General features: G+C 44.3%; 2 protein-coding genes across 14 annotated transcripts in view; both read right to left on the reverse strand.

Annotated features, from left to right (window-relative positions):
- The window catches only part of Zfand4 (zinc finger AN1-type containing 4), a 78032-nt gene extending 72125 nt beyond the window's left edge, over positions 1–5907 (reverse strand). For 3 of the 4 annotated variants that reach the window (XR_012911596.1, XM_075983053.1, XM_075983055.1), the window contains exon 1: positions 5343–5790. The gene's annotated coding sequence lies outside the window, so the exon portion shown is untranslated. The other variant, XM_075983054.1, reaches the window with a different exon arrangement.
- A 1566-nt stretch (positions 5908–7473) lies between these two features.
- Washc2c (WASH complex subunit 2C) overlaps positions 7474–13683 on the reverse strand; it is a 55130-nt gene continuing 48920 nt past the window's right edge. For all 10 annotated transcript variants that reach the window (XM_075983065.1, XM_075983062.1, XM_075983069.1 and 7 more), the window contains 3 exons: positions 11385–11993; positions 10323–10500; positions 7474–7809 (listed from right to left, as the gene is read on the reverse strand). In XM_075983065.1, coding sequence (XP_075839180.1) covers positions 7670–7809; positions 10323–10500; positions 11385–11993 — 927 coding nt within the window. In that variant the 3' untranslated portion in view covers positions 7474–7669. The remainder of the gene's footprint in view (positions 7810–10322; positions 10501–11384; positions 11994–13683) is intronic.

The raw sequence follows: 13683 nt of genomic DNA on the forward strand, positions 1-13683 counted from the left end.
CCTTGTTTTGCCTCTCTTCACTGCATGTGGTATTGGCTGGACCCCAGTCCTGTGAGTTTTCCCTGTTTTCCAATTATTAAACTAGATCTGTTGTATTAAGCTTGTCTGGTTAATTCTAGCTTACCGGTCGACTACGCCCATCAAAGGAGGACATCGGGAAAGCAGAAGGAAGATGTAGAAGGACGACAGGGAAAGCAGAAGGAAGATGGAGAAGGACGACAGGGAAAGCAGAAGGAAGATGTAGAGAAGGACGACAGGGAAAGCAGAAGGAAGATGGAGAAGGACGACAGGGAAAGCAGAAGGAAGATGGAGAAGGACGACAGGGAAAGCAGAAGGAAGATGTAGGAGGACGACAGGGAAAGCAGAAGGAAGATGTAGGAGGACGACAGGGAAAGCAGAAGGAAGATGTAGGAGGACGACAGGGAAAGCAGAAGGAAGATGGAGAAGGACGACAGGGAAAGCAGAAGGAAGATGGAGAAGGACGACAGGGAAAGCAGAAGGAAGATGTAGGAGGACGACAGGGAAAGCAGAAGGAAGATGTAGAAGGACGACAGGGAAAGCAGAAGGAAGATGTAGAGAAGGACGACAGGGAAAGCAGAAGGAAGATGGAGAAGGACGACAGGGAAAGCAGAAGGAAGATGTAGGAGGACGACAGGGAAAGCAGAAGGAAGATGGAGAAGGACGACAGGGAAAGCAGAAGGAAGATGGAGAAGGACGACAGGGAAAGCAGAAGGAAGATGTAGGAGGACGACAGGGAAAGCAGAAGGAAGATGGAGAAGGACGACAGGGAAAGCAGAAGGAAGATGGAGAAGGACGACAGGGAAAGCAGAAGGAAGATGTAGGAGGACGACAGGGAAAGCAGAAGGAAGATGGAGAAGGACGACAGGGAAAGCAGAAGGAAGATGGAGAAGGACGACAGGGAAAGCAGAAGGAAGATGGAGAAGGACGACAGGGAAAGCAGAAGGAAGATGGAGAAGGACGACAGGGAAAGCAGAAGGAAGATGTAGGAGGACGACAGGGAAAGCAGAAGGAAGATGGAGAAGGACGACAGGGAAAGCAGAAGGAAGATGGAGAAGGACGACAGGGAAAGCAGAAGGAAGATGTAGGAGGACGACAGGGAAAGCAGAAGGAAGATGGAGAAGGACGACAGGGAAAGCAGAAGGAAGATGTAGAAGGACGACAGGGAAAGCAGAAGGAAGATGTAGGAGGACGACAGGGAAAGCAGAAGGAAGATGTAGAAGGACGACAGGGAAAGCAGAAGGAAGATGTAGGAGGACGACAGGGAAAGCAGAAGGAAGATGTAGGAGGACGACAGGGAAAGCAGAAGGAAGATGTAGGAGGACGACAGGGAAAGCAGAAGGAAGATGGAGAAGGACGACAGGGAAAGCAGAAGGAAGATGTAGGAGGACGACAGGGAAAGCAGAAGGAAGATGGAGAAGGACGACAGGGAAAGCAGAAGGAAGATGTAGAAGGACGACAGGGAAAGCAGAAGGGAAACAAAAGGGTAGAAGAGCAGAACAAATCGAGACTGGAGTAGAACAAACAATAGAAAAAATAACAAAGAAGAGACACTTTTATGGCTCAGAAAAAGAAGTCTGTGTATTTTTTCTTGCTGAGTCTGCATCTCATTCTTGGTCTCTGCCCTGCAGAAGGCTGGTCCCTCTGCACGCAGAGCAAAGGTTAACAACTGAACTGTTAGCAGAGTGCCCTACCATTCCAGGGCAGTCCTCGTGTTCAGAAGTAGTTGACCAACATATAATGGATGCCAGTTTTTTGCATGTGTGCTTTTATTTGGTTAGAGTTTGTTGTGGGGTATTTTTTGTTTTGTTTTGTTTTTTCTTTTTGGGTGGTATTTTGGTTTTCTTGGTTTTTCTGTTGTATTGCCTAAAGACATGAATTTTCTCCCTAATAAGAAAGGAGATTTAATTTTAGCACTGTTTCAGATCCACCACAAAACTGAGCAGAAACTCTGATGAATCCCCACACGCATGTGTTCTCTCCCACCTTCAGCTGGCCTATATTCTGCACTAACACAGTACATTACAAGAGCTGAGGAACTGACACATCAGTTTACATTCGGGTTTGCTCTTGGTGATGCACATCTGTCTTACAGGTGTGGACAGATGTATGAATCATGTATTTACTAGGACAGCATCAGGGGAGTTTAAGCATTCTAAAAGTTCTGTTTTGGGCTATGGATCCCTTCCCATGCCTCTAATTCTTGGAAAATTTTGGTCTTTTTAATGTTTCCATAGCTTTGCCCTTTCCAGAATGCCATGCACTTGGGATCACACAATACACAGACTTCTCAGAGCAGTCTCTGTAAGGAACACACATTTAAGACTCTTTTGCGCAAAGGATTGTTTCCTTTAAGTGCTAAACTATATTCTATTGTCTTGATGAGTTTAATTTATCCATTTTCCTACTGAGAAATATCCTACATACTCCATTCTTGACAATTTTGAACAAACTTGCTATAGATTTTGTACATACATATTTTAAACTTATTTAGGCTAGATTTTATTATAAGAATATTTTCCACTTTTGTGTGTACATTGTATACATATGTATATGTGTACACTGTATGCATGTGTGCATATTGTATATATGCATGTGTGTACATTGTGTGCATGTGTATATGTGCTTGTGTATACACTGTGTGTATGTGCATACACTGTGTGTGTGTATATATGTGTGTACACTGTGTGCATGTGTGAACATTGTGGGCATGTGGAGGCCAGCAGTCAACATCACATATCTTTCTTATCATCTTCTACTTTATGTTTTTAAGGCATCATTGATCCTGATGTTCATCAATTCAGCTTGACTGGGTGACTGGCAAGTCCGGGGGCTCCTCACTGTCTCCACACCCCAGGTCTGGGATCACAGGTACACATTGCTGTGCCCAGCTTTTCACCCAGGTACTCGGAATCTTCTGAAGACTCTCAGGCTTCTACAGTTAGTATTTTACTTTCAACGTTTCAGCTACACCCCCAGCCCCATTGTATTTGGTTTTCTTTTAAAGAAACTGCCAAACAATATGCAAAAGTAGCCAAATCATTCTGTGTTCCCAGCACCAGGGAAAGGTCCCTGCCCTCTCGTGTCATCACATCGTTTTGCACAGTGTTACGGGTTTGACTTCAACTGGAAGTTCCGTAATAACATAAGATGTGAGCACAGTTGTCTTTCAAAGATGCAGACTATTTCTATTATCTCTAGCTCAAGGCCCAGCAAGGCCTCCGTTGTCTGTGCAGTAATTTTCAAATTCCTTAGAAAGACCTTTCAACTCACACATTTCATCTCCCAGCCCATTTTCACTATACACACACACACACACACACACACACACACACACACACACATATATATATATATATGGTTCTTTTGAGTTGTAGTATAATTACCTTTGAGTTGTAGCCCCTATATTATTGTTCCTGCTCTGTCCTACTGTGTCAACTCCACACATGGCTTCCTAAGAAGCACCTAAGCATCTCTCAAAACTCAGCTCTAAGGACTGGAGAGACTCAAGGACAGTGCCTGCCTACAATTCCAAGGACTGGAGCGACCCCAAGGAGAGCGCCTGCCTACCACTCAAAGCCCTGAGCTAATAATAACTAGCACTGTACCTCTCCCCAAAAGCCTCATTCCAAGTATCAACTATCCCATAAAATCTCGTATACTTACCATCTTTTGTACCCATGTCATATACGACACCCATCAAAACTGTACTCTGACATGCCTCCCATTCTTGTGCTGGTAAACTACAAGCATTTAAGGGAAGGATGACCTCTCTATCACTCAGTACAGTATTCTGCACACATTAGTGCCCATTAAAGGTTGTTCAATGAAATTCAACTAAAAACAATTCACCTCCACTGGTCTTTATATCAGACAAAATAAATGATATATGTAAGGGTATTATCATGTCATAAAAATGAAGAAATAGTGGTTATGCTCCAAAACTGATTGGAGGAATACTGGTTTCTTCTGGGAATCTCATTCCAATTTACTCCACCAGAATTTATATAAATTGTGACAAACATGTACACTCAAGTATTTCTGCTGTAGTGGATGTTTTCATAGTTCTAATATAAAGTATTATTAGGAAACTTGAATCATGCAGATAGCGAGTGTTCCTTTAAAATGGCATCACAGGAAGAAAAGTTGTTGCTGACAGCATAAGTGTTCTGAGTGGAGCTATACAACTTATCGAAATAATAAGTAACAGTAGTAATACAAATACTACTGTGCTACTAGAGCTGCTGGTCACAGTGGCAAGAGCACACGACTCTACAGTGGGCTGTTTGGGTTTCATTGTCTTACATCATTTATAGTAAATGAACAACTTAGTGATAGAGTACTTTCCTAGCACATATTAGGCCCTGGGCTCAATCTGCATTTTCACAAAACAACAACAAAAAACAAAAACAAAAAAACAGCATCATACTGAAATACCCATTGATAGCATGCAGACGTTCTTAATGTACTCATCACATTAGACCAAAGAGCGTGTGTGCTACAGAAATACGAGTGTCTGCTTCTTCAAGGCCAATAAGCAAACCTACCTACAAATAGGCAGTCTAGAGATAGAAGTCACATGTTAAAAACGCTGAGATGAACAAGACAGAAGGCACAGGTGCCAGTATCTAGGAGGAGAACTTAAAGGTGCAGAAGAATAGGGGCATTCCCTTCACAGTGCTTCTTATACTTGTTCCCTGCAGTAATAAACTGCGGGGTAGCAGAAGGTCACACATGTGGAAGTCCTGAATCTGAAATACGACTAGATCGAGGGCCTACAAGCAGAAGGAAATTAGTGCCATAATAAGTACCCCATCAATGCTGCTGGAACTTCCAAATGAAGTTTGGGCCCTTTTAGTGGGATAACTTTCTAGACACGAAAAGGACCAAGGGCGGTAACCATGGCTGAAAACAATTGTGTATAGAAAAGTTAGACTTCTCGGGAACGGAAATCAATGTAACACAGGGCAGAAGGAGGCTCTGCAGTCTGTCTAAATCGGAGTAGAATACTACAGGGACAAATGGAAACTCAAGTGGGCTAACGACCTAGTCGGTACTAAAACTGGGTCCACTGAGAAGGGCTGCAAGCCCCCCAAAGTGGCATGTGGCCTGCATGAATGAGCACTGGAAAACCAATGGGCAATGACAACTCATACTGATATGAAGTGATAGAATAAAATGATGCTAAATATTGATAAATTAGCTTAAAAACTCAGAGAAAAACATTCAAAATGACTCTCCAACAGTTCTTTCATGGTTTGAAATTTTCTAAAAACACAACTACAAAATCAGCAATGGGGGCACGTAATAAGGAATTTCAGTACCTTGGACTTTTGCTTCCTTCTCGTCCACAGAAACTTAGCCACACGACGAGTTAACTTTTAAATTTTTCGCCCAACATAAAAATACCCACAATACGAGGCAGCCATTTAAAATGCTGACATATATTTACAGATGTGTGAAAATCGAGCTACAGAGTGGAATCACACACTCTAGCCTGGGACTGATGCCCTAGTGCGGCTGTGCTGCCCTGAGGCCAGGGACCACACTCAAACCCAAAGTCGGGTCAGCAGCGCCCGGAGCCGCGGGCGCGACCAGTTTGTACCCAGGGCGACGGCTGTCCGGGTCCCGTGAGTCCCGAGCAGAGAAGCGCGGAGGGCGCGACCAGGCTGCAGCCGAGGCGGGCGCACCTCTCCCGCCTGCCCGGGCCGCGAAGGAGCAGCGGGCCCCTCAGCCGCCCGCCCGCCCGGCCGCGCCCCGCCCCGCCGCGCCCCTCACCCGCTCGCCCTCCGGTGGTCCCGTCCTCCCGCTCGCTCGCTCGCCTGCCCGGAGGCCGCTAGGGTTGAGCGCGCCCGCGACGCCAGCCGACGCGGGACTGCAGAGCTCAGGCCCCGCCCTTTGTGACACCGCTCACCAATCGCCGGCCAGCGCTGCCGGCGTCCTCCAATCAGCCTGCGAGAGGCGGGGCCGAGCCGTCCGAGGCCGGCCGTTGCTCGGACGCCGGGGTCGCACTGGCGTTTAGGAAGGGTTGTCGGTTAGAAGAGGCCCGGATGTTGACCCTTTATTACTGACGTGGGACCAGGTTGGGGCAAGGAAGGAGGCTGGAGAGAGGCCACAGTCTACGGGCAAGAACGGGCGCCAGGGTCGAGCGCCTCGGATGGGGTACATCTAAGGTTCTCTGGGGATAGAAGGGTTCATGGTATTTGCTGTCCACTCATGACCTTTCCAGAGTCTGGAGCACTTAAAGGACGACCAGGCTAGACTGACTTAAAACATACCCTTTTGGTTCTCCACACTTTCCTAACATTTCTGACTCAATTGTATCGTCTGTAATGACTTGCTTATAAGGGCTTGTGGCTTTCTGTATACCTCTTGCATTTGAGTAATTAATAAAGACCACAGATCAAACAGGCGGCACCTTGGGCTCGAAATCCCAGCATGCTTTTGTTCTCACCAACGGCTAAACTGGGATATAAACTGACTGGCTTTAAGACAACGCATGCCTTCCACCTAGATGGGGCCCCTACTGCTTCATTCCCTCCACGGGTGGTGTTTTCCTAGGTGGACTGCAGAAGAGGACAATGAAACCTCTAATAGTCGACTTGTGACTAGTTATGAATGAACCCTAACCAGTCTTCCCCCAGGCTCTGGCTCTCTGAGACTTGGGATTTTACCCACCAGTTTCCACAGTTCACTGAAGTGGGAGGTATGTGAGGCCCTGGCCTTTTGCCATCGCTTGCCCGTGGCTCTTCAACTGTGCCCATGAGGACAGCGCCACAGTGGTAATGTACAGAGGTTAGAGAGTACCTGTCCTGGAAATCTTGACTACAAGTAAGTCAGCATGGCCTTGTGCATCCAGTGGATGAATTCAGGTATTTGGCTTTCACTTTAAAGCTGCATTACCTCATCGAACCAAATCACGGTCATCACCTACCATTTTAAGAGGCAGATAGATAAAAGGGTCTTTACCTATTCTCAAAAATACAACCCTGCATGCTTAGTACTAAAACCATTTACAAAGGAGGAAAGAAATGCTAAGAAAGGCAAAAATTTGCCCACAACTAAACCATCCATCTCTTGCAGCCCACTCAACTCTGGCATTGTGGATAGCCCGAATGCAACCACTGATAATGTGGCAATGATGAGTGTGACTGTGAGCCAAAAACTTTCTCTTGAAAAACAAGACAGCAGAGGACACAGTCCCTTAGATGATTGCGGAGGCACATCTGGGATGCCATGGAACCTCTCCTCACAGGTGTAGAGCCATAAATGCATAGCCTTTTACCTCCTTTCTCTTTCACCTGCCTAGGCCATCACTGCACCCAGAGCCCTACCCACAGCACAAGGACTGCCTGACATCAGCTGTCTCTACATTCCCTACCCACATATGAAAACCACAGACAGCTACTCTCAGCATGCCCTTCTATGCAGTATAATTAAGTAAAAGCAAACCACTGTGAAGCATATATTTTTTATTTGTAACCTTAAGCATAATTAAAATCAGTGCAGAAAATATTAGTTATATTGGGTAAAAGCTGAACTGGTTGTTTCAGTATTTCCTTTTGGAATCCAGTGACAGCAGTGAGTATAGGAGATGGCATTGCTAGCTGAAAATAGAATGGGGGAGAGAAGTGTGAAGACCCCAAAGGCTCTACTGGCTTCCAAAGGCATTCAAGGGGTCATCAAAAATGTTGGACACTTTATGATCAGATCTTAGGTCAGATGTACCCTCTGCAGATTGGATTTTGGGTTTGGACTTCTTAGCCTGGAGACCAGATGAGAAAATATCATCTTTAAAAAGAAAAAAGAAAAAAAAGTTAAGACAGGCAAGAAAATGGTAATTTGAGACACATCTACACAAACTGCCAAAGACCCAATTCTGATAACACACTATCGAGTACCAATACAAAAGTAAAACCTCTTAGGTTCTGGTCCTGGCTCAGTTGTTGGCACCCAAGTTTTATAATGATACATAAACAACAGGTTGTTTTTTAGTATAAATTTCTCAGCTACAAAAGTGTGTATGTCATTGTGTTTACCGCTGAGTAGTACTCTAATGTGTATATATTCCACACTTTCTTTATCCATTCTTCCATTGAAGGGCATCTAGGTTGTTTCCAGCTTCTGGCTATTACAAATAATGCTGCTATGAACATAGTTGAACAAATGCTTTTGTCAGGCATCTCTTGGGTATTGCTGGGTCCTGGGGTAGGTTGATCCTGAATTTCCTGAGAAACCACCACACTGATTTCCAAAGTGGTTGCACAAGTTTGCATTCTCACCAGCAATGGATGAGTGTATCGCTTACTCCACATCCTCTCCAGCAAAGGCTATCATTAGTGTTTTTGATTTTAGCCATTCTGACAGGTGTAAGATGGTATCTCAAAGTTGTTTTGGTTTGCATTTCCCTGATCGCTAAGGAGGTTGAGCATGACCTTAAGTGTTTTTTGGTCATTTGAACTTCTTCTGTTGAGAATTCTCTGTTCAGTTCAGTGCCCCAATTTTTAAATTGGGTTAATTAGCATTTTAAAGTCTAGTTTCTTGAGAGCTTGGGGGAATGGGATGGTTGGAATGGAGGAACGGTGGATATGGGAGCAGGGAAGTATATATCTTAATTAAGGGAGCCATTTTAGGGTTGGCAAGAGACTTGACTCTAGGGGGGTTTCCAGGTGTCCATGAAGATGTCTCCAGCTAGTTCCTTGGGCAGCTGAGGAGAGGGAGCCTGAAATGGCCCGATCCGATAGCCATACTGATGAGTATCTTGCATATCACCATAGAACCTTCATCTGGTGATGGATGGAGATAGAGACAGAGACCCACATTGGAGCACGGAACTGAGCTCCCAAGGTCCAAATGAAGAGCAGAAGGAGGGAGAACATGAGCTAGGAAGTCAGGACCGCGAGGGGTGCACTCACCCACTGAGACAGTGGGGCTGATCTAATGGGAGCTCACCAAGGCCAGCAGGACTGGGACTGAAAAAGCATGGGATAAAACCAGATTCTCTGAACGTGGCAGACAATGAGGGCTGACTGAGAAGCTAAAGACAATGGCACTGGGTTTTGATCCTACTGCATGTACTGGCTTTGTGGGAGCCTAGTCTGTTTGGATGCTCACCTTCCTAGATCTGGATGGAGGGGGGAGGACCTTGGACTTCCCACAGGGCAGGGAACCCTGACTGCTCTTTGGACTGGAGAGGGAGTGAAAGGGGAGTTGGGGGGGGAGGAGGAGGGAAATGGGAGGCGAGGACGTGGAAATTTTTAATAAAAAAAAAATAAAATAAAAAAGTGTGTATGTGCACATGAAGTGAGAAACGGACACTGAACTGATTTCTATCTTCTGGAAAGCCACTCTGGCTTTTAAGGACAGTGAGAATGTACAAAGAGAAAGCCAATACAGAATGCACTCTTGGAATCTAGGAGTCAATCTGTGGCACGTCTCAACAGTAAGAATGAGGTCTGAATCTTCATGTTAGTGTTTCAGACTTTCAACAATGTTATTGGTCAGATTCTACCACATCAAAATTTCAGCATGTATAATAAAGACAGGTGTACAAAAATGATAAAATCTATAGCATTATCTATAACAGATCTAGATTGTCCTTAATAAGCTAACAGCTAAAGACAAAGCAGTCTTAAACACTGAAACCAAAGGAGATTTCCATGTGCCGATATGGCTCCAGTCCATGTCTACCAACACAGGATCTACCAGGAGCCCAACATTTATAGTTATCAGCATTTGGCTTGCCTGTTCAGTGAGGAGTGAGTGGGTGCAGCGTGTTCACACACACACAGAATTCAGGGAGACGCCATGTCTCACATGCGCAGGCCTGCTCTCTTGCACTGACCATGTCTCACACGTGTGACTCCACTGCACACGCCTGCTCCACTGCAGTCCTTAAGCTGCTGACCCTCACTGTCCAGCTGCTATTCTGACTCAACCAACTTCATGGCCTGCAGATAGCATGTGAAAGAAGGTTCTGATGGATTTTCTTTTCACAAACAGTGCTTGGCAGGTGATGGCAGTGAGCACTAAGATAAAAGCTAGCTTCCACTTTGAGGTCAAATGCTGGGCATAATCTGAAACCTCAGCATAGCACAAGGATGCCTCATGAAAATGGTTAGTCCATCAACACATCACATTCTTAGACTAACCAGGATTCCACAGCAAAGAAAAGAAAACTTACTGAGAAACAAAGTCCAAGAAAGAGCCAAGGTGAAGCGTAGGTAATGCAGTCAGTGGGCAGTGATACTCTAGGTGCACTGAGGATAGCCAGACTTACGGGAGGGCAAGAGACCCAGACTCACCTGTATCATCATCAAACACAGACTTGGCTTCCACTTTCTTTTTGGACTTTTCCTTAGGTTTTACAGTTAAGTCAGCAAAGATATCAATATTATCATCAAACAAGTTGGGTTCCAAAGTTCTCTCCTTCTCTCTCTTTTTTGGAAAAGGTTTAACTGCTTCCGTAGCAAATATATCATCCTAGTTAAGCCCCAAAACAAATTTTGTAAATAAAAGCATTTTTGAAACTAAAAATAGTTCAATAATTTAGACACGTAGTGACCAAGCACAGACTCCCTGGGCTGGAGGACACTACCCGGATCTCTGCACAACTTGTCCCCATTGGTCTAGTTACAGTTCAGGTGCCAGTTCTGCAGTGAGGCATCTAGCCACCTCCCACTGTGGCTGTCCTCGGCCCCAGATAGCTTTCTTCATGGCATTTAGTACCACTTGAGATCACTTTGAGGACCTGCTGATCTGTTTGGATCTCAGTCCTCTCCTTGAAATCTCAGGGGAAAGAACACATGCCCTAGCTCTCCTGCTGGCCCCAGGGCCACCATGCTCAATAAACATCTGAACAACTTCCACAAAAGCCTTAGCATCAAAACTCTGCTGAAACAGTCCCAACCAGAACCAGAGTTTAAACACACAAGCTGCACCAGCGGAGTTCATATATGTCACAGAAGGACATGTCATAAAACTGACGGCAGCACCATTCTACAAAAATTTAAAAAATAGCAAAAAAATAATTAAAAACATGTACACACACACACACACACGCACTCTATACATAAAAATCAGGACCCAGGGATTATGCTCTGGCTTAGTGAACCATAAAGCATTTGCCTAACAAATACTAGGTTTTGAGCTCTATAACCAGGACTACAATAACATTTTTGAAATAATTCAAGGTTCATAACAAATATTAAAGGCAGCAAGGACCACCTTTAGGGTTATTAACAAGAGACCTAACCATGATTAATAAGCAAGTAGACAGCACACAAGCACAACACACGCATAGTTTATAGCTGAAGCAGCCAATCAGCTCCTTTCCTTAAAGACTCAGACACGATATATTTTCTTACCTCAAAAATGTCCTGTGTCTTTGATATGATGTCCTGATGGCTGTCAGATTTCAACTCTTTCTTTTTGCCTTTCTGATCTGCAAATAGATTGTCCTCATCTTCAAGGAGGGGGAAGGGGTTTCTTTTCTTTGCTGGTCTTGGTTTGATGGTCTCGAAGAGATCATCAGCACTGCTGTCCTCAGGGAACACAAGGCTCTTCTCTGTACTTCCTCCTGACAAGTGGGCTGGAGTCTCTGCTGCCTTAACTTTTGTTCCCTCCATGGGCTGTGATCCTATGCTCTTTGGAAAGATGTCCCCAGAATCAAACAAGTCAGCCTCATTTTCAGTCTGAGGCAGAGATGTCACGAAAAAGCTTCTGTCCACCGTGGACAACGTAGGACCACTTTCCCAAGGTGGAGCAGCTGGGGCCATGGCTTTCTCAGAGCTGCTCTCTCCACTGGCCATCCGGGGCTGCAGATATGGTTGATGGCCATTTGGTAAGATGGAACTACTGGCTAACTGTGCAACAGGTCCTCTGGGAACACTCATGTCCTCACTGGCCTCCTGGGCAGCCAGCCGCCTAGCTGCGCGGGTCTGTGGTCTACGCTTTCCTCCCACTTTAACACGACTCTGCAAAGCAAACACAGACACACACCATGATCTGATGGAAAAGTGGTCAAGGCTAACAGAGCAAAGTAATTCAAAATACCATAAAGCTATTTTGTTTACTTCAATTAGGTATTACCTAAGCCAGTGGTTCTCAACTTTCTTAACACTGTGATTCTTTTAGTTCCTCATGTTGAGGTGAGCCTCAATATAAAATTATTTCATTGCTACTTCATAACTATAATTTTGCAACTGTTATGGATCATAAGGCAAATATCTGATATGGGATCCCAAAGGGGTCATGACCCACAGATTGAGAACCACTGACCTAAGGTAAAGAAAAAGTTGTTTAAGATGTCTTTTTGGGCTGGGCGGTGATGGTGAATGTCTTTAATTCCAGCACTTGAGTGGCAGAGGCAGGCAGGCCTCTGTAAGTTTGAGGTCAGCCTGATCTACAAGAGCTAGTTCCAGGACAGCTAGGGTTGTTACAGAGAAACCCTGTCTTAAAAAACAAAAACAAAGAGAAGGTTGTGAGCCCAGTCTTTTACAGCTGAGCCATCTTACCAGCCCTTAAGATTTCTAAAAGGGAGTAACCAGTTCCTACTACTCCAGATCTCAATTCTTCTTAACCCTTTTGTATTCTGTTTCTAAGTTTTTTTTTCAAAAATATGTTTTAGTTTAGTTTATGTGGACAGGTGTTCTGCCTACATATAGTGTTCTGCCTGTATATGTGCCTGCATGCCACATTCCTGCAGTGCCTGAGGAGGCCATAAGAGAGCATCAGATCTTCTAGAACTGAGTGACAGACAACTGTGAGCAGTCTTGTGGCTGCTAGAAATTGAACCAAGGTCCTCTGAAAGAGCAGACAGTGCTCTTAACCACTTGAGCGACCTCCCGTTCCTGTATTTTAATCTTCTGAGAATAGTTTCAAGCAAAAAAAAAAAAGCTTCAGTCTTGCTAGAACCCAGAAAGTAGGTGCACTGTGTTCTGTGATGCAAAAACATGCAAACACAAACACGGGCACCTCCTCACCCTTTAATTCAAAGTCATCAAAAAAAAAAAAAAAAAAAGAAGAAGAGGAAAGGAATTAAGAGGGATTCTGGACCAACTTTATCAGCAAGAAGATATGAGGCAATAAAGAAAGAAGCAACCAATAGCACTGCTTTTTCCAGTCAGCAGACACCAATTCAAATATTAGATGTGTATATAAAATGTAGCTGGAACAGGAGAACATCTGAGATAACCTCAAAAGAGGAATCTCTTAATAACTGTTATAACTAGGATTGAATATTTTTGATATTTTTCCGAAATTAAAAAAAGTATGTTTTGCTTTGAGAAGATACAATTTATTTTGGACAAAATACTTAACTGTGCCTGTTTGCTTCAAAGAAATTTTAGGAGGTTTTGAGTGATGAGGCTGGGAGCCTCAGCTGAGGGTAGGCACAACCAAGATACACTGTATACATGAACTTGTCAAAGAATACATAAAACACATCTTTAAAAAACACACACATAATTTAGGAAGCAGCTAATTTAAGCTTGAAATAGCAAAATATCAAGAGTGGTTTTTTTTAGTATAGGAAAAAATAAACCTGAAAACACTAAAAATTATCATGGGACAGGTCATCCTGGGTCCTGTTGCCTACTTGGACACCCATTAAGATTTCAGAGACAAGGGAGATTGGAATGAAAAGGAAAACTCACTAAAATAGAA

This window comes from Microtus pennsylvanicus, chromosome 8, assembly GCF_037038515.1.
Source record: "Microtus pennsylvanicus isolate mMicPen1 chromosome 8, mMicPen1.hap1, whole genome shotgun sequence".
NCBI lineage: Eukaryota > Metazoa > Chordata > Mammalia > Rodentia > Cricetidae > Microtus > Microtus pennsylvanicus.